This window comes from Acomys russatus, chromosome 32 (assembly GCF_903995435.1).
Source record: "Acomys russatus chromosome 32, mAcoRus1.1, whole genome shotgun sequence".
Lineage (NCBI taxonomy): Eukaryota > Metazoa > Chordata > Mammalia > Rodentia > Muridae > Acomys > Acomys russatus.
Genome location: NC_067168.1, coordinates 45,427,776 through 45,447,290, shown reverse-complemented (window position 1 = coordinate 45,447,290; position 19,515 = coordinate 45,427,776). Strand labels below are relative to the sequence as shown.

The window sequence follows — 19,515 nt, the reverse complement described above, 5'->3', positions numbered from 1 at the left end:
AGTGTCTGATGGGAGGGGATGTGTGGGGCCTGGAGCAACAGTCCTGAAACCTAAATCACCTCTAGACTGATATGCAACTCTGTAGTGGAAGTCCTGGCTGGCCTCTAACACAGATCCCCCTCCCTCTGCCTCTTGAGTGCTGGAATTAAAGGTGTGCAATATCACGACAGGCCACTGTTTGGTTTGGAGACAAGAGTTTCTTAGTGTAGCCCTGGCTGTCCTGGAACTTGCTATGTAGACCAGGCTGGCCTCGAACTCACTGCAATTTGCCTGCCTCTGTCTCCCGAGTGTTGGGATTACAGTCGAGAGCCACCACGCCCGGCTCCATGTTTTGTTCTTAAAATGAGGGTTGAACATACGGCTTTCCACGTGCCAGGCAAGTGCCCTACCACTGAGCTACATCTTCCGCTAGCCTGGTAGACTATTTCCGGGGCAGCCTCAGCCACGCTCGCTGCTTCCATGTACCAAAGCTGTGTGTTGCGTTGGGGAGCTCATCTAGCCCCCAGACCCCAGATTACCACCAGATGAAGGGCAAGGTGACACCGCCCCCCTCCCCCCTTGTCCTCGGTACATGTACACCCCGGACTGAAGACTGAGGATGGAATCCTGCTACCCTCACCACCCTAGATGCCATTTAGGCGGGACAGAAGGTCACCTCCCCTCAGTACCGGGGGTGGGGTGGGGGCGGGAGGGGAGAATGGAATCCTGAGGGTTGGGCTAGCCACTGACAGCATTCATCTAGGACAGGCAGAAGAACCCAGAATGCAGCGGGAGCAGGGCTGAGAGGGGGAGGGTCGAGCGTCCACGAAGGCTTCCAGGAGGAGGCGGTACAGTGTGATTCCCTCCCTGGCGAAGTTGAGATTGCTTCAGGTGAGCAGAGGCACTCCGTGCGGTGCAGGCAAAATGGGGGTGCGTGGTGGGGGTGGGGTGAAAACGCTCTAGATACCGGGGCGGACTGGACCTGCCGTGGGCCGACAAGGGCTGGGGTGAGCTCCTGAGAGAGTTGCCTGCTAGAACATACTTTCTTCTGCCTAGTAGTACAGACAGTTGGCCACGAGCCTAGGGGAGGTCTTGGCGGGAGCAGAGAAGACTGCAGGCCGCTTTAAGTGGCCAGGGTCCGGCGTAGGAGAAACCCGATTCTCTTTTTTTGTTGTTTTATTTTAAAGGAGCGGGGAAGCCGGTTCCAGCAATCTCTACTTTAAATACTGTTTGGGAGTAGGGGCTTTGGCCTGAGGGCAGAGGTGAAGGCCAGGCCCTGGGATGACCTTTTCCGCCTTCCCTCCTCTTCCCTGGCTCATCTCCACTCTCGGTGAACTTTCTGCGAGACCTGGGATTGAGAGGTGGGCTGGGAACCCGGGAAGGGTCTTCAGATTGGATTGATAGTAAATTGCCCAGGGCGGGCGGAGACAGGCGGGGAGGAGCTCCCACCGCTCGCAGCCTCAGTCTACCTAGTCTGCTGCTCGGGACTGCTCGGCGTGGAGAGGCGGGCATCTCTCTAGGACCCGGCTCCGCACGAAGCAGAGGATCGCAGGAGCCGAGCGCGGAGCAGCGGCGCCGAGGCCGGGTCAGAGTCCGCGGGGAGGCTCGGGGCGGGGGAGGGGGCGGCGCCTCCGGGGCGGGGCCGCGGGCTGCGGGCTGCGGGGCGGCCTGGCGGGAGGCCCGGCGTGCGTCAGCGCCGTGAGCCCCGGAGTTTTCCACTGACGAGGAGGGCGGAGCTGCGGGCGGGGCCGGGGCTCAGCCAGTCTCTCCCGCCGCCACCGCCGCCGGACGCGCAGACCTGGGCTGGCTGCACCGACGGCCGCCCGGGCCGAGCGTACTGCGGGTCGCTCGCTGCGCGCGCGCTGCGACCCTGGGGCTGGGACAGGAGTGGCCGCGGCGTCCTTGGCGAGCCTTGCTAGCTTAGGTGAGTGCCCCAGACCCTGAACGCGGCCGGAAGGGAATTGGGGCAGGGGGCGTCTCGCGTGACTGGCGCTGTCACTACAGTCCCTTTGCTTCTCTCTCTCTTCTCTCTCTCTCTCTCCTCTCTCTCTCTCTCTCTCTCTCTCTCTCTCTCTCTCTCTCTCGGGTCCCCTGGAGGGGACTCTGGGATCCCGCCGCCCAGCCTGGCTGGAGATGGCGCGCCCGGGGTGGGAGCCCACGGCTGCGATGTGGGGGAGACCAGGCTTCCCCTCCCCCGCTTCGCTGTGGTTACCCCGAGATGCCCAGGTTTCCCCGAAGCCGGGCGCAGGTGGCAGAGTGACGGGGTGCGCGTGCCCGCGGGTGAGTTTCCTTTTGACCTAGTTGCCTGAGAACTTTTCAGAAGTTACTCGCGTGGCCGGGGCAGGTGACATTGGTCGTCTTCCTCCTCGGGCTCCCAGGGGGGAGGGTGCTGGAGCTGCGGCGTGTGCCGGGCGCCCCCGGCAGGCTGGGGTCAGGGAGGGTGTGGAGGGATGAGTGAGGAATGAGTGAGGCTTGGTGAGTCACGGACCCCGGGAGGAAGGGAGGGAGGAGGGGGAGGCGGAGGATTGTGTCGTAGTTCACCTGTCACCGTCACACGCAGAGGCCACTGCCGTGAGTCACGGGGCGCAGCTACACCGGCCACCCGCGGCCACACGTAGGCTCCCTCCCACGCACTTCTACTCCCACTTCTGCACGCCTTTCCTCTCCTTCCTCAGTTTCCCCTCCCCGGGGGCCCTTTCGCCTTCACGTACTGTAGAAATGCCCACACTACAGCAACAGCCACACACTTAGTCACTCGGATTGCCGGTACAGTCACTCCCGGACGTTGCCCACGTCCCTGACACCAGAGACTCCCTCTCTGCGCTGTAACTGCCCACCCAATACCTCTGGCCCAGTCTCAGCCCTCAACAGAGTAAGTCAACTCTCCCTGCCCCCAAAGCTTTAGCAGCCCCGCCCACATTTCTCCCGCTGTCATCAAATCCAACCCCCTTTCTCCTCTGCCCTTGTCCTGTCAGTTCACCTGGCCCTGCCCTGTGTGTCTTACGGGTCACACCCTCTCTGGTTGAGGCGCTGAGCCATCTTTTAACTATGCAAATTTAGAATTGTCCGTCCCTACTTACACCCTGAGTGGCTTCCTGTGCCCTCGGGCTAAGTAACATTGGCCCTCTAAGTGCATCTCCACCAGCAGGCGCACTGGCTGGCCTCGCTCCAGCTCCTGGACCGTGCTGTGTCCCCGGTCTGGAGCTTTGCCTCTTGGGAGGCACCTGCCTTGGCCCCCAATTGTAGCCTTCTTGAGCCGCTCCCCTCCCCCCGCCCCCAAGCTCTAACTTGAGAGATGTTGTTTTGTGGGTCCTTTCCCTGTATGCAGTGTCTGCCATAGTGCTTGGAGTCTTTTTGGAAGCTTAGCAAGAATTTGATTGATGAATGAATGAATGAAAGAAAGAAAGAAAGTCAAGAGCTAGCCTAAGGCCGAGGAAGGGGTTACACCTTCAGGTGCAGTTTTTCCAGGGTGGAAGACCCAAGTATTTCATATAGTCAGCAAACATTTGGCGTTAACCCGGTGCAGGGCCCCGGAGGCTGCATGGAAAGAACTGTCCCCTCCCCCCCTGATCACTTTCTGAGGCACGGGTGGGGGAGGGGTGTGTCAGTGTTTCCTGTCTGCTGTCTCTTGAGCTGCCCAGCACTTTGTTTCCGTGAGATCCAGAACTGCTTGGAGGTGATTTTCCCGTACCCCAGGAAGCCCCCGAGGAGGTTCTGGGGTCCTTTGACCCTAGGTGCTGGGGGTGGGGGCGTGACTGATCAAGACCTGGGGTTCTGAGGTCAAAGGACACATTCTTCAGATTCCTGGACAGGGGGGCTGGGGACTGGGGCCTGGGGCACACTGGTGCGCTGAGACGTCCCAATGGCTGCTGCCGTCTCTTGCTGCTTGGGTGGAACAGCCTTGCCTGGATTCAGAGTACTAGATAGCTGTGGTCACTAGACTGGGGTGACATTCCGTTCTCGGGGCTGTCAGCGCGCCCGTGTGTGTGGTGGCAGGAAGGGGGCGGGTCCAGATTCTCAAACTGCTACCATCCGGGAAGGAGCCTGGTTCTCTGATTCTGGGCCCTGCCTCTGGGGTTCCTCAAGGGGGTGTGGCATTTGTGTCCCAGCCAGCTCCTGGAACTGGCGTTTCCTTCCTCCAGGACCCTAGGCCTGGGACTGCTCACTCACCCAGGGAACGGGAGCTTGATTCCTGAGTAGCTACAGCAGCCCCTCCCCCACCCCTGACTCACTGTCTGGCACTTTTCTTGGACTCTTCCGCTATCTTTCATTCCCTTTTTTGACTTGGCCTGCTCTTGTCTTCCTGTCTCTGCCTTTCTTTCAGTCGCTGGGTCCCAGGTGGCACCCTTTCCTCCCTCCCTCTCCTCAGACCCAAGTCAGCCTTTCCGCAACTCTGGCGTGGCCTGCATCTTTGGATGTTCTTATCTTGGGTACACTTGACTGTGGGTCTCTGTCCGGTCCGCACTTGCCCCCCTGACATTTGTCTGTTTACTCTTGGGGACCCGGAGCCTCTGAGGTGCATCATCTTCAGTGTTCTTCCTGTCCTCAAAGCCACCTTTGGACAGACCCTGGTTGGGGGATGGGCGTGTGTGTCTCCTCCTTAAATTAGCTCTCAGGGGACAGGAAAAAGCCACACAAGACCCCTGGGCAAACGGACGGTCTGTGTGGCTGTCCTGCTCACTTGTCTGGGGCTTCTCTGCCAGGCTGTGGTCATGCAGAGGTGGCCTAGCCTTGTAGGAGGGAGACCGTTATGCTGTGGTTAGGTAAGAATGTGGTGAGGGCAATCCAGGGTCTGAGAGAGCCATGTTAGCCAGTCTGGGCCACTATAACAACACCATAGACTGGATAGCTTAAACAAAAGGCAGTTTTCTTGTTTCAGGTTGTTGGGCATCTGAAATCAAGTCCCCAGCCTCCTGAAGGCCTTCTTCCTGGCTTGTAGGTGGGCACTGTCTTGTTTCCTTATGACAGAGGGATAGATCCTCTCCTCCCTCCCTCCCCCCACCTACCCCGTCTCTCTTGAGACAGGGGTTCTCTGTGTAGCCCTGGCTGTCCTGAATTCACTTTGTAGACCAAGTTGGCCTCGAACTCACAGAGATCTGCCTGCTTCTGAGTCCTGGGATTAAGGGTGTGCACCACCAAGCCCGGCTTGAGACAGGATTTCTCTGTGTAACAGCTCTGGCTGTCCTGTTTTTGTTTTTTTGCTTTTTGTTTTTTTTTTGAGACAGGGTTTCCCCGTATAGCCTTGACTATCCTGGACTTGCTTTGTAGACCAGGCTGGCCTCGAACTCACAGCGATCCGCCTGCCTCTGCCTCCCAAGTGCTGGGATTAAAGGTGTGCGCCACCACGGCCTGGCAGCTTTGACTGTCCTGAACTCGCTTTGTAGACCAGGCTGGCCTCGAACTCACATCAGTCCGCCTCTGAGTGCTGGGTTTAAAGGTGTGAGCCACCACACACAGCTAAAAAATGTCTTATTTTTAATTTATGTGTATGAATGTTTTGCATGTAGGTCTGTGTGCTATGTATCTGCCTAGTGCCTTCGAAAGCCAGAAGAGAGTGTCAGACCCCCTGACACTGGAGTTACAGATGGTTACTGGGAATTGGACTCCTCGGGACTTCTGGAAGAGCAGCCAGCCACTCATTATCTGTTGCTTTAGGGATCGAGCCCAAAGCCAGGCGTAGTGGTGCGCACCTTTAATCCTAGCATAGGAAGGTGGATCTCTGAGGCCAGCCTGGTCTACAGAGAAGTTACAGGACAGCCAGGGCTGTTAAACAGACAACTGAGCTATGTCTCTTGCCTTCAGAGGCACAGGCATGGTGGTGTATGTCTGTCATCCCAGCACTTGGGAGGTAGACATAGGAGGAGCAGGAATTGAGGCAGTTTTGGGGGGGGGGGCAGGAGACCCTTTCTCAGCCATGATGCCATAATTTCCCAGAGCTCTTGCTCCCGAGGTTGTTGTGTTGGAGATGAAGCTTTGCTTCAGGAGTATTTTTGTCGGGAAGTGTTCTGTCCACAGCAGCGTCCCCGAAGGCAGAAGTGGGGAGCTGTCTGGGTCTTTTGGATATGCCTTTTCGGGGGAGGGGGTTGTACTCTGTAAATCAAGGTTGCTCTGAAACTCCAGGCAATCCTCCTGCCTCATCTAGGATTGTATAAATGTGAGCTGTGATACTACTCAGCTAAGGAATGCCTTCTGGAAGGATGTAAGGCTGGGCTGTTCCAATCTGTGCAGAAGCCAGAGAGGGTAGCAGGAACGTGGTCATGCAGGGAACTGCGGAGTGCTGCTGTGCATAAGGACTGCGAGGTGGTGTTTGCTTTTTGTCACTCTGGCTGTGGGGTGTAGAGTGGCCCTGAACAGACATGGGAGGTAGCAGGTCGGGGCAGAGGCATGGACCCAGCGGATAAATGAGCTCAGCACGTGTGCTGAGAAGTCACCTCAGGGCTTTGCACAAGCACTCCACCAGGGAGCTACACACCATCAGGTGACCTACATAGAACACATACAGTACAGGAATGTCACACGTGCAGCTAGAGGAATTTTTAAGCATTTTACACCCCCTGCAAACTACCCCCCAGACTAACCTTGAACCGCTGTCATATAGCTCCCCCAGGAAGCCCCGCACACCTGGCCCCAGTACACACCCGTCCTCTGGAAGACTGCTCTGCCCTCTCTAGCCCGGCTGTGGAAAGGACGGGACGGTTTTGTCCCCGCTGGTTGGTTCTGCCTTTTGTCAATCTTGGTCAGTATTTCCTGGTGCTTTCACTGGGCTGTGTCTCCTGAGTCCTAGAGCTTATTTTTTGTACATGCACAAATCACTGACGGAGAACTTGACATGTATTGACTCCTGTAAACCTCCCAGCCCTGTGAGGTTCTAATATATATTTTTTTATTTCCTTTATTTTGAGACACTGTCTTTTTTTTTTTTTTTTTTTTTTTTTGGGCTTTTCGAGACAGGGTCTCTCTGTGTTAGCCATGGCTGTTCCTGGACTCACTTTGTAGACCAGGCTGGCCTCGAACTCACAGCGATCCGCCTGCCTCTGCCTCCCGAGTGCTGGGATTAAAGGCGTGCGCCACCATGCCCGGCCTGATTTCGAACTCTTGATCCTCCTGCTTCCGCCTCCAAGCGTTAGGATATCAAGCTTGCGCCACCCTGCCTGGCCTTCTGAGGTGCTTCGGAACATTGGAGACCTTACCCAGGATCACCCAGCCAGTAGCCAAGCGGAGGTCCAAATACAGGCGGATACTGGTTAGCCGCCAAGATGCACCTCCCAAGCCTGTGCCTGGCCTGGAGGTGAACTTCTAGGACTGAGCACTGCCTGGATGTGGGTGCAGGAAGAGGAGAGGAGGGAGGAGTTGAAGGTGGCTGCAGGTTTCTGGCTTGAGCAGCTGGGTGGGTGGCAGTGCCTGTTACTAAAAGAACACAGGAAGAGGAACAGATGGCATGAAGAGGGGGGGGGGTGGGCAACAGAGACAGAGGTTCAATTCGGGGCCTGTGGAATTGTGTCTTTCCCGGGGAAGTGGGTCCTTGGTCCTGGGTTCTCAGAGTTGTGTCTTTTGTCTTATGGGCAGCAGTGGAATTAGAGAGAAAAGGGTGGTGGTGTTCCCTACCCCCACCCCCACCCATTCTCTCATGCATTAGGCTGTGGTGGTGACAAGATGTCAGCTTGTGTGTGTCTGTGGTCACCGGTGCATGTGCATGTGTGTGGTGCCTGGCTCACAAACAAGAGCCCTCATCTCCTGGGAGAGCCTACAGGTCACCTGGGCTGTCTGTGGTTTGACTCTGGAGGGAGGAGGGGGTTGGGTAACCAAGCCTGAGAAACTGCCCCGGAAACACCTGTGCCATCCTCCTTCCCCCAGGCCTGGGGTGGGGGGCTTGCTCGGCCTGCTCGCAAGATTTCTTGAGCCTTTCCCAAGCCTGCCTGGAGGAGATGGCCGTCACTTCCTAAGAGCTTTCACTGGGGGCATTCAGGGAGTTGGCTTGGGACAGGAGAAGGGACCTTGGGAGGGGACTTCAGTGGAGGGAGACCCACACAGGTTTCTGGTTGGTTTTCCTGTCCCTCTGACTTCCTGTGATGGTGATGGGGAAGGGGTCCCCAGCTGTGGGGTGTTCACCCTGAACGAGTGAGTACCACAGGACTCAAGCCAGCCACACAGCTGAGGGTCCCCAAGTCCTAAAGGGATTGTTATTTGTCCAAGCACTGGGGTTAGGGAAGGAGCTTTCACCCCTGTGGCCTCACTGGTGAGTGATGGCGCCCTATGGGGGTCCAGAGAAGCTACACATGAGCAAGGGAAACACAGGCAGCTGCCTTCTGGGTCAGTTTCACTATTGTGGAGGTTTTTGTTTTGCTTTAAGGAGAATTAACATGAGGGTTAAACAGGTGACTTTTAAGACCAAAGTCAAGTCTCCTGCCACAGTCCAGCACGGGGACTTTTCTGCTGTGGCTTTTCTGCTGTGGCGCGGGGGTTTCTGTGGGAAAGTCTAAGCTCCATCCCAGGGAGGGGCGGGCCTTGGGGAAGTCCTTTTGCTGGGAATGGAGCCAATGTCAATCAAAACCAGCGCCTTCCCCCCCCCCCCCCCCAGCAAGCGAGTGAGCACGGTCAGCCTGGCCCAGGGAGGACCCGAAGCTGTCAGTGGGTAGGATGGTGGACCTGTGTGCTCATGGGGGAGTGCTGCCCTTAGAGAGAGGCCCTGGAGTCTGCAGACGCCCGGCTCGCTCGCTTGGGCAAGCGCACAAAGACCCAAGTGCCTGTGAGTCATCTGCCAGGATTCCTGTGAGGATGAGCCAGGCTAGGCTGGGTTCTGTCAGTCCATCTGTTGGTCTGTCTGCCTTCTGGCCTGTTGGTGTGTAGGTATGGATTTGTGTAGAGTGTGGGTGGTGTGTGTGTGTGTGTGTGTGTGTGTCAGTGGGGATACATCTGTCTATTTTCCTTTGGCTTGTTATGGGGTTGGGGGCAGGTCTTGAGAGGTCAAAGGCTCCGTGATTTGGATTTGCATGTTAGACTCATTTGAGGCGGGGTGGTGCTGTGCTCTTTGGGACTAGGCACCCTCCTGGGGATGCTACCATGAACCTGCACTTCTGGCAGGGCTGCAGGGCTGGAGGGCCCAGGACAGCGCCTGGGAGATATGGGGGGGCGGGAAGGGAGGACGAGCTGGGGGTGGGGAAAGCGTGGCTAGTTTGGGAGCCTACCATTTAAGAGTTCTTTTCTTTTCTTTGGTTCCAGGCTGTCTGTCCTCAGCTTTTAGAGCTCCTACATACCCACCATGGCTGGACTGCTGAAGAGGAAATTTGACCAGCTGGAGGAGGACAATCTCAGCTCCTCGTCCTCCTGCAGTCTGTCTCTCTCTTCCTCCCCTGGTTCTTCTGTCTACCCTGCCTGGAACTCAGATGAGGAGGGACCCTGTGGTCTGGTGACCCAGCCTGATCAGGACTCCTGTGGCACCCGGAGTTTCACTTCTCGTGAGTCTTCTGTCCTTGGGACCCCCTCCCCCCAACCTCCACACACACCCCTTCTTCCTGCCCTAAAGGCGAAGTTGGCCTCTTCAGCCCCGGCGGCCCCCTTGGGCTATATTCTTCTAATGACCACTCCACGGCCCAGAGACACCTTGAGGGTCAAGCTGTCAGGGATGCTGTCGCTCTTCTAGGCTTGCCTGTTTCCTCAGTGCACCCTCTCCCTTCCAGGAACCCAGCTGGAGTTCATCCCACAGATCCCACAGCCCAGACACAGCACGGGGCCTGCTAAGCCACTTCCCTCTGTTTCGTTGCTTTTTAGCTCTTTTAGAATGTCCCCAGAAGGGTTTTTCCTGATTTGCTTTCTCCTCCTCTTCCTCTCATATGCCCCAGGTTGTCGTCCAACCACGTGGCATCTGCCTCCCGAGTTACAGGGATGACTTCCTGGTTATCTTTCTTTCTTCTTTTTTTTAAAGGTTTATTTCTTTATTAGTTGTACGGTATTCTGCCTGCATGTGTGTCTGCACGTCAGAAGAGGGCACCGGATCTTATTATGGATGGTTGTGAGCCACCAGGTGGTTGCTGGGAATTGAATTCAGGACCTTTGGAGGAACAGGCAGTGTTGTGGGTTTTTGTTGTTGTTGTTGTTGTTTGTTTTGTTTTTAAATGTATATATTGCTCTGCCTGCATGTACACCTGCAGGCCAGAAGAGGGCACCAGATCTCACTATAGATGGTTGTGAACCACTATGTGGTTGCTGCGATTTGAACTCGTGACCTTTGGAAGAGCAGTTAGTGCTCTTAACCGCTGAGCCATCTCTCCAGCCCTTCTGGTTATCTTTCAAGCTTCTATAATTTCGATACCAAACTGAAAGATGGTTGGTCCTATAAAAAGATTATTTCTTTTAATTTTTGAGATTATAATTATATCATTTCCCCTATTCTTTCTTCCTCCAAATCTTCCTGGACACTACTCCTTGCCCTCTTTCAAATTCGTGGGCTCTTCTTTATTAATTATTATTACATTACATTATCATTTCTACTCCAAGAACCTTTGTAGACAGTTTTCCTCAACAAAGGGACTTTACAAAAAAATACTTATTATTTATTTATTTATTTACTTTTATGTACGTGAGTGCTCTATCTGCATGTACACCAGAAGAGGGCAGTCCAGACGGTTGTGAGCCACAGTGTGATTGTTGGGAATTGAATTCAGGACCTCTGGAAGAGCGGTGCTCTTAACCTCCGAGCCATCTCTCCAGCCCCTCAAAGGGACTATTTTTAACACTGTATTATGCCTCCCTATGAAGTTTTAACACCATGGCTATTCTGTTTACCCTCCATGTCTCATAGACATGCCTGTGTGTTACACATTAAAGAAAGTATCCTTTTTAAAGCCTAGAATCTATTAGAACTTTTCTTCAGGTAGTTGAGTGCAGAACTAGTGTATTAACTTGAAGTCACCAGGCACAGTGGCAAACACCTGTAATCTCAGGATTGGGGGAGTAGGGCTGGGAGGGTTAGGGACTCGGGGTCTCCTGCTGTAGAACCAGTCTAGGCTAGCTTGTGGTACATGATGATGTTTCCTTTAATCCCAGTTCTTGAGAGACAGAGCCGGGTAGATCATCCCGTTCGAGGCCAGTCAGTGCTACATAGTGAAACCCTATCTCAGGAAAACATAAACAAGGGCTGGAAGGGTAACACAGTAGTTAGGAACACCTTGTTCTTGCAGAAGACCCAGGTTCAGTCCTTCGCGCCCACCAAAGGCAGCTTACAGTTGCCTGTAACTCCTAGTACAAGGCGTCTGAAACCTGAACTCTGGGCACCCACATCTCAGGTGGCATACACTCTACACACACACACACTTGTTACAAAGACAGTACCAGTGAGGTGGCTCAGCAGGTGTGCTAAGCCTGCTGACCTGAGTTCAGTCCCTGTGACCCATGAGGTGGGAGGACCAACCTCCCCCTACAACTCGTTCTCAATGTATAAGCAGTTATTTATAAAGAGAAAAACTGCCTGTTGAAGACCACTTAAACTATAAAGGAAAATGGCAATAACATGTATTTAAATGTATGCGTATGAGTGTTTTGCCTGTGTGTATGTCTACGAACCACATGCATATTATGCCTGACAAGGCCAGAAGAGGGCGTTGGAGACCCTGGAGCTGGAGATAGATTGGTTGTGGGCGCCAGTGTGGGTGCCAGTGCTCTTAATTGCTGAGCCATCTCCCCAGTTCTTTGATATATATTTAAACACAGGATGATACTGCTTTTTATTACATGGCAAGATCTCTTAGCAAATGAGTAAGAATTACAGAAAACTATACAAAGGATCTATAAATACATGGGAACGCTGGCAGGATGCTCTGATAGCTGACAACAAGCCAGTTCTGAGTTGGGTGTAGTCTTGGGTTTCTGCCTTTACATTCAAACCCAGGATGGGTGGATAGGGTGAGAGGGTACGAGTCTCCCTAGGGACTACACTGAATCACAGGACTCACTCTGCCCGTTTCTTGTCCCTTTCAGCCCCATCCATCCTGAAGCGGGCTCCTCGGGAGCGTCCGGGTCGCGTGGCCTTTGATGGCATCACTGTCTACTATTTTCCACGGTGCCAGGGATTCACCAGTGTGCCCAGCCGCGGTGGCTGTACCTTGGGCATGGCTTCTCGCCACAGCGCCTGCCGCCTTTTCTCCTTAGCCGAGTTCACACAGGAGCAGGTCCAGGCTCGGCGTGAGAAGCTCCGTCAACGCATGAAGGAGGAGAAACTAGAGGCGCTGAGATGGAAGGTATGGAGACCTGCGGTGCTGGTTTGCACACTCACAGGGAGACAGGCCTGTGTTGGTGTCAGGGGACGCATGATGCAGAGAGGCCTCCGTGGCTGGGGCTACAGCTTAGGCAGGTAGAGTGCTTGCTAGTGTGTAGGAGGTCTTTCACCGGCACCACAGAATCCGGCCACCTTAGTGCACGCCTGTCCCCGAGCTTAGGTGGGGAAAGCACAGGAAGTTTAAAATCCTCAGTTCCATATCGAGTCTGAAGCCAAGGCCCTTTCTCAAAAGAAAAGTAGGCAGCTTCAGATGAGGGTAAGGCCTGGGACATAGTGCTTGAATCTTTTAGCCATGGGAGTTGGTGGGTCTGACATAAGAGATGTTTGTAGGTGCTCTGGGTAGGGTTCCCCGCCTCCACATACGGTGTCCCACATTCTGGGGGAGCTAAAGATCTGTTCTCTCACACACTCCTCTCCTGTCCCTGTAGCTTTCGGTGGCTGGAGTTCCGGAGACGGCGGCAGGCCTGCCCCTCACCGCGGACGCCATCGACGATGCCTCTGTAGAGGAGGACTTGGCAGCGGCTGTGGCAGGTGGCCGCCTGGAGGAAGTGAATTTCCTACAGCCTCACCTGCCTCGGCAACGGCGGGCCCTGCTTCGGGCTTCTGGTGTACGAAGGATCGATCGAGAGGAAAAACGGGAGCTGCAGGCGCTGCGCCAGTCCCGGGAGGATTGCGGCTGTCGCTGTGATGGAGTCTGTGACCCTGAGACCTGCAGCTGCAGCCTAGCTGGCATCAAGTGCCAGGTGCGTGGCTGGGTTGGGTGGGATCAGGGAATATGTCTATTGAAGGCTCAGGGTCGCTGGGTTAAGTCACCAGCCTGGGTACTAAGACAAAACCGTGTAGTAGCACATGCTTTTAATCCCAGCACTCTGCGAGACAGAGGCAGGCCTGTCTCTAAGACCAGCCAAGGGTACATATGTCTCTAGAAAACAAAACAAACTAGGTGGCAGCTGCGACGGTGGCACACACCTTTATATCAGAAGGCACAGGCTGGTGGGTCTCTGAGTTCCAAGCCAGCCTGGGTCTACAGAGTGAGTTCCAGGACAGCCAGGGTACACAGAGGAACCCTTTCTCAAAAAAACCAATACCAAAATAAAAAGCAAAGCCTGCCGGATTTGGTGGGGTGTGGAGCTGAGCCTGCCCGCTCCTTGCACTCACAAAGCCCTCACTCACTTGTGCATTGTCTTTCTCGGCAGATGGATCACACATCGTTCCCCTGTGGCTGCTGTAGCGAGGGCTGTGAGAACCCCAATGGCCGAGTGGAGTTCAATCAGGCAAGAGTTCAGACACACTTCATCCATACGCTCACCCGCCTGCAGATGGAACAGGGTGCCGAGAGCTTGGGGAACCTGGAGTCCCCTGTCCAGGACAGTCCTGTTGAACAAACGTTGCCTTCCCCTTTTCCACTGGCTAAGTCCCCTGTGAGCAGTGAGCTAGGAGAAAACAGCTGTAGCAGCGACATGACAGACTCTTCCTCATCCTCATCCTCGTCTTCGTCCTCCTCCGCTGCCAGTAGTGAGTCTCCAGACCACCTCGCCCACCCTAGCCTGCCAGGTCCCAGCGTCCAGTCTGGTGTGGATGAAGACAGCCTTGTACAGATCCTGAATTTCAGTGACTCGGACCTCGGTGTCGAGGAGGAAGAGGAGGAGCCGGGAAGGGGTGTGGGCAACTTGGATAACCTCAGCTGCTTCCATCTGTCTGACATCTTCGGTACCGGTGACCCCAGTAGCCTGGCCAGCTGGACTCACAGCCAGTCTGGCTCAAGCCTTGCACCTGGCATCCTGGATGAGAATGCCAACCTGGACGCCAGCTGCTTCCTAAACAGCGGACTTGGAGGATTGAGAGAAGGCAGCCTCCCTGGCAGTTCCGGGTCCCCTGAGGTGGAGGCCGTCCAGAGTGGCTCCTTGGACCTCAGTTCATCCTCCTGTGACTCCTTTGAGCTGCTCCAGGCTCTGCCAGATTACAGTCTGGGACCTCACTATACATCCCGAAGGGTATCCGGCAGCCTGGACAGCCTTGAGGCCTTCCACCCTTTGCCCAGCTTCTCTCCACCAAGGGATGCCAGCACTTGCTTCTTGGAGTCCCTCGTGGGCCTGTCGGAGCCCGTTACTGATGTCCTGGCTCCCCTCCTGGAGAGCCAATTTGAGGACACTGCCCTGGCATCTTTGATGGAGCCTGTCCCAGTGTAAGGACTGGGGTAACTTTTTCCTGCCTCCCTCAGACCCTGTAGCTCCTTTTGGTGTGATTCTGGGGGTCCCCAAGGTCTATTATGTAACAGTCTCCCATGGCCTAGTCTTGGCTGCGGGTGCTCTATTTTTACATTAACACTCTGAATTTATTTATTTAAAAAAAAATTTCCCCCCTGTACTGAAGAAAGGGTGGGAAAGGGTATTGCTCTCTTAAGATCTGGTCTCTTTATATCCAGAGGTCTTCCACCTCTCACTGTGTGCCCAGGGGAGGAAGGGAGGGGCTGTCCTGGAGCCCCTCATACACTTTCTGTACTGTAGAATGCTCCTTGGTCCAGAGACAGCGGCAGAGCTGAGCAGGGCCTTATGGCCTCCTGCGAACCATGGGAGCTAGATCTTCTGGACTGTGAAGATGTAATTTATTTCAGTAATTTATTTGGGGACTGAGACAGCAGTGGTTGAGCCGCTCTGACAGGTGGGCAGTGTTGGGGCCAAGTCCCTTCTGTGTACGCTGCCATTCTGGGCTTTGCAGGGGAGTGGGTTTGAACCTGTGATCTCTGTCAGCGGCCCAGCTCCCGAGCTGAGCAGGCAGAGGGTGTGCTTGCCCAGCCGTGACCAAAACCCTCTCTGCCCAGCCGCCGCCCTACGTGCCCTCTGTCGGGTTCCCTTTCCTCAAGGCCATGGGTTATAAAGCCCCTCCTGTAGGGTGGGGAGCCAGAGGCCCCAAGAGGAGCAGCAGGTTTGCCTCAGGACATGAAGTGCACCCCAGGTCACTTGTCTCAGGGCCTTCTGGGCACTGGATCCATCCTGGCCTACCACATGCCCCCCAGGCTGGTTGGCAAGGGGCTGGCTCTTGGGGGCTTTTATGCCTTCCATTAGCTGGTGTTGGATTTTTGTATGCATTTTTATATTGTCTCTAAGTGTCAGAACTATAATTTATTCATTTCTGTGTGTGTGTGTGTGTGTGTGTGTGTGTGTGTGTGTGTGTGCGCGCGCACGCGCGCGCGTGTGCGTGCCAAGAATCGCAGGCTCTGGGGCCTGCCTCCTTGCCCAGGAGGCCTTGCCAGCTGTGTGCTTGTGGGAACACATTGTACCTGAACTGACAGGTACCAATAAAGACACTCTGTTTTTAAGTGTGGTCTCCTTGGTGGGGTGTGGAGCATTGGTACACCCCGAGGAAGCGGCGGGGTGGGACACTGCAGTGTAGCGTGGACAGAAGCTGTGATGAGGCAGGAGGGACAGCACATTGGGCTTCCTTCCAGGCAGGCCAGTCAGCCTGTAGGCAGAGAGCCAGCTGAGAGCTTGGCTGGGCAAACGGAACAGTTTTCCCTCTGGATTAACCCTTTCCTCATCCACGTTACCACCTGGGAGGCTGGAGCTGCCTGCTTGGGCTGGGGGAGCGCCACCCTCCTTTGCATACAGACTGGGTCCAGGAAGGGCAGGGCCCTAAGATGTGGCTAGTGGAGGCCTGGCCTGGTGACAGGGCTGCTCAGCAGCTGTAGTCCCTGGGGACTTGAGCTCCCTCAGGAAGTGGTGTCTCTACCAGCCAGACCTGTCAGACCTGTCCCAAGGCAGCCAGAGTGGGCCTTGGGTCAGAGATGCTGCAGCAGCGCTGTCTCTTGCTCTCTGCCCACCCTCCACCCCCACCCCCGTTCTGGTGAGCCCCAGTCCAGAGCCTAAATGACTGGTTTGCACAAGCCCTCCAGGGAACGGCTGCAGGAGAGACCCTGTGCTCTACCCAGAGGGGTGAAGTCAATCCCAGCTCCCACTACCTAGTGAGGCCATGTGCAGGTCACCCATCTAGAGCCTGGCTTTCTCCAATCCTGTGCAGACGATTGCTGCTCCTCTCAAACCTGCTTGGTTCATAGGTGTGCAGCACCTTGAATCCTGGGTCATGTGTGTCTAAGCCAGTGTACATACTTTGACATCCATTCTGCTTTCACATTTGTCCGTGTCCTTTGCTTTTGACAGTCCTGGACGTGACCTCAAGGCAACATCAGTGACCTGAGGGGCTGAGGGCTCAGAGCACTGCCTGCAGTAGCACCACATACACCTGTGACTGCCTTAGTTTATTGTGATTTTTCAGGGTTGAATGCCCAGATTGCTCCAGCTTGCAACATCTGTGTGTCTTTCAAAGGGTTCTGAGAGTCTTCTCTAGTAATCCAGGGCACCTGGTGGCAGCCTCAGCACCACTACAGGCTCCCTCACAGACCCAGTCCCTGATCAGATGGAGGCTTTGTTAACTCCCATTTGGGCCATAGAGTCAGTCCTGGCCAGCTTTGCTGAAATAAGTGAAGACAGACAAAACATGAACAACACACAGTCTCTTTACAGCAAAGCTCTCCCAAAACACGGACCTACCTCCTACACCTGTCCCAGCAAAAGTAAGATGTAATAGGAAAAGGAACTTGATGTCCCCATAGGAAAGAGTAGGAGCCTGGGGGAAGCATTCTAGACCTGTGCATTTGAGATGAGATCAGTAGTGTGTTATAGAAGGGACTGGCTGGGGCTGGAGCTACGTAGGAGTACCAGCTGGACATCTGTAAGGCCCTGGGTTCTAGCCTCAGCCCTGGAAGGTAGGAAGCAAGACTTTTGGTTTGGTTTGGTTTTTTGAGACAGGATTTCTCTGTGTAGCCTAGCCTTGGTTGGTCTGGATTCTTTGTAGACCAGGCTGGCCTTGGCCTCGAACTCACAGAGATCCGTCTACCTCTGCCTTCCAAGTGCTGGGATTAAAAGTGTGCGCCACCATGCCTGGTACAGCTCAAGTTCTTTCAACAACTTTCTTGTTGGGTAGCTGAGCGTGACCTCCTGCCTCTACCTTCCAAGTGTTGGGATTATAGGAAGTTACAGACATACACACACACAGGCCCCCTTTGGGGGATTATTATGTATATAGTATTCTGTCTGCATGGGTGCCAGCACATCAGAATAGGGCATCAGATCTCGTAGATGGTTGTGAGCTACTGTGTGGTTGCTAGGAATTGAACTCGGGACCTCTGGAAGAACAGCCAGTGCTCTTAAACTCTGAGCCATCTCTCCAGCCCACACACACCCATCTGGAGACAAAGTCTCATGCAGCCCAAGCTGTACTTGCTTTGTTGTGGAGGATGACCTAACACTCCCAATCCTCCTGCCTCCACTTCCCAAGGGATAGTAAGCAATTGCCACTATGGTGGCTTCTTGAAAACTACATCTATAGTCTACTCATACTAGGTTGCTCATTTTGCTGGGCGGTGGTGGCGCACGCCTTTAATCCCAGCACTTGGGAGGCAGAGGCAGGCAGATTGCTGTGAGAGCCTGGTCTACAAAGTTGAGTCCAGGACATCCAGGGCTACACAGAGAAACCCTGTCTTGATAAACCAAACCAAACTGAACCAACAACAACAAAAAACACAAAAGAAAAAAAAAAAAAGAAAAGGAAAGTTGCTTATTTTGAGACTGCTTTCTTTATTCATTAATTTAGCCATTATTACATTTTTATTCTGTGTATACACATGAGTTTACACATGCCACCGTTCATGTGTGGCAGCCAGAGGAGTTGATTCTTCCACCAATGTGGGACCCGGGGATCCAGCTCAGGCCACCAAGAGTTGGGAGAGGAACCTTCGCCTGCTGCGCTGTTTCGTTTTGAGACCACGTCTGGCTGTGTGGCCCTGGCTGGCCTGCAATTCACTAGGTAAGCCAGGCTTTGCAACCGCCTTTCCTCTGCCCCGCATGCACTCAAACTGTAGGTGTGTAGGATTATATCACGCCTGCCTGTAGTTTTCTTTAAATAGAATATGTCAATGCGCTTAAAGGTGAGACCCATCCTTTTCAACAGCGCCCAGGAATTCCTAAATGGGTCGTGCTATCATATGAACGTGAATAAGGGGGGAAAGGTGTGCTTCAGGGGTACAGTATGTACCCCTCATTTCAATCCTAGAGCCATAAATAAAATATTTTCTAGATACTAGTGTCAAAGCAGGACAATGATTTGGGAAATGAAGTCCTTTTCCCTTTTGAGACATGGTCTCATGTAGCCCAAGACAGCCTGAGTGAGACACTGTTAAAATGACCTTGACCTGATGATCTTACTGCCTACCCTCCAAAGTGCTGGGATTCCAGGTGTGCACCACCAAAGCTGGTTTATGCGGTGCCAGGCGTCAAGCCCAGGGCTTCATGCATGGTAGGCAGGTCGGTGCTCCACCAACTGAGTCAACACCCTTTTCCCAGCCTAGTCTAGTGTCTTGCTGAAGTGCGGGGCACTGAGACATAGAAAGGGCAAGCGCTTTGGGAAGGGCGCATGGTAAGAACTTAGGCCTCCAGATACCCAGTGCAGAGTCCATCCCTTGAGGCTGGACTGACCCACAGTTCCATCCTGAGAAACAGAAAGAGTTGGGTTGGGAATTCAGCAAAGGTGAGCTCTCCTTATCAGTTTAAAATGATCACTAGCCACCTGAATAGGGAGGGACCACTCTGTCTGCCCCTTAGGCATCAGATGAGACCCTGGGAGGTGAGCTGGTTAGCCAATGTATTTTATGAATGCCAAAGTGTGGTGCTTGCAGGGCATCAGGCTCAGTGCTAATCTGGCTTGTCCCAAGTGGGTGAGGTCCTTAGTCGGGCGGTGGTGGCACACGCCTTTAATCTCAGCACTCGGGAGGCAGAGGCAGGTGGATCACTGTGAGTTCGAGGCCAGCCTGGTCTACAGAGTGAGTCCAGGACAGTCAAGGCTACACAGAGAAACCCTGTCTCAAAAAACAAAAAACAAAACAAAACAAAACAAAAAACCCAAAAAAGTAAACCAAGTGGGTGAGGGCCAGCTTGGGGGAGGTGCATAGGGACAGAATGTGTGAACAGAGAAGGACACTGGGCCTTAGAAATCTGTTGTGTGGGCTGGAGAGATGGTTCAGAGGTTAAGAGCACTGACTGCTCTTCGAAAGGTCCTGAGTTCAATTCCCAGCAACCACATGGTGGCTCACAGCCATCTGTAATGTGATCTGATGCCCTCTCCTGATCTGCAGGTGTACATGTGAGCAGAGCACTATATACATAATAAATAAATAAATTTTTAAAAAGCAATCTGTTGTGTTCTTGCATAGC

The 19,515-nt window shown here is 54.2% G+C and overlaps 1 protein-coding gene across 1 annotated transcript; it reads left to right on the top strand.

The window, feature by feature from the left end:
- Positions 1-1,764: 1,764 nt before the first annotated feature.
- Positions 1,765-14,988, top strand: Csrnp1 (cysteine and serine rich nuclear protein 1). The gene is made up of 5 exons (XM_051140284.1): positions 1,765-1,903; positions 9,199-9,434; positions 11,953-12,212; positions 12,679-12,993; positions 13,447-14,988. Exons 2-5 carry the CDS (start codon positions 9,239-9,241, stop codon positions 14,437-14,439), a joined length of 1,764 nt encoding a protein of 587 aa, XP_050996241.1. The 5' UTR covers positions 1,765-1,903; positions 9,199-9,238; the 3' UTR covers positions 14,440-14,988.
- Positions 14,989-19,515: the final 4,527 nt, after the last annotated feature.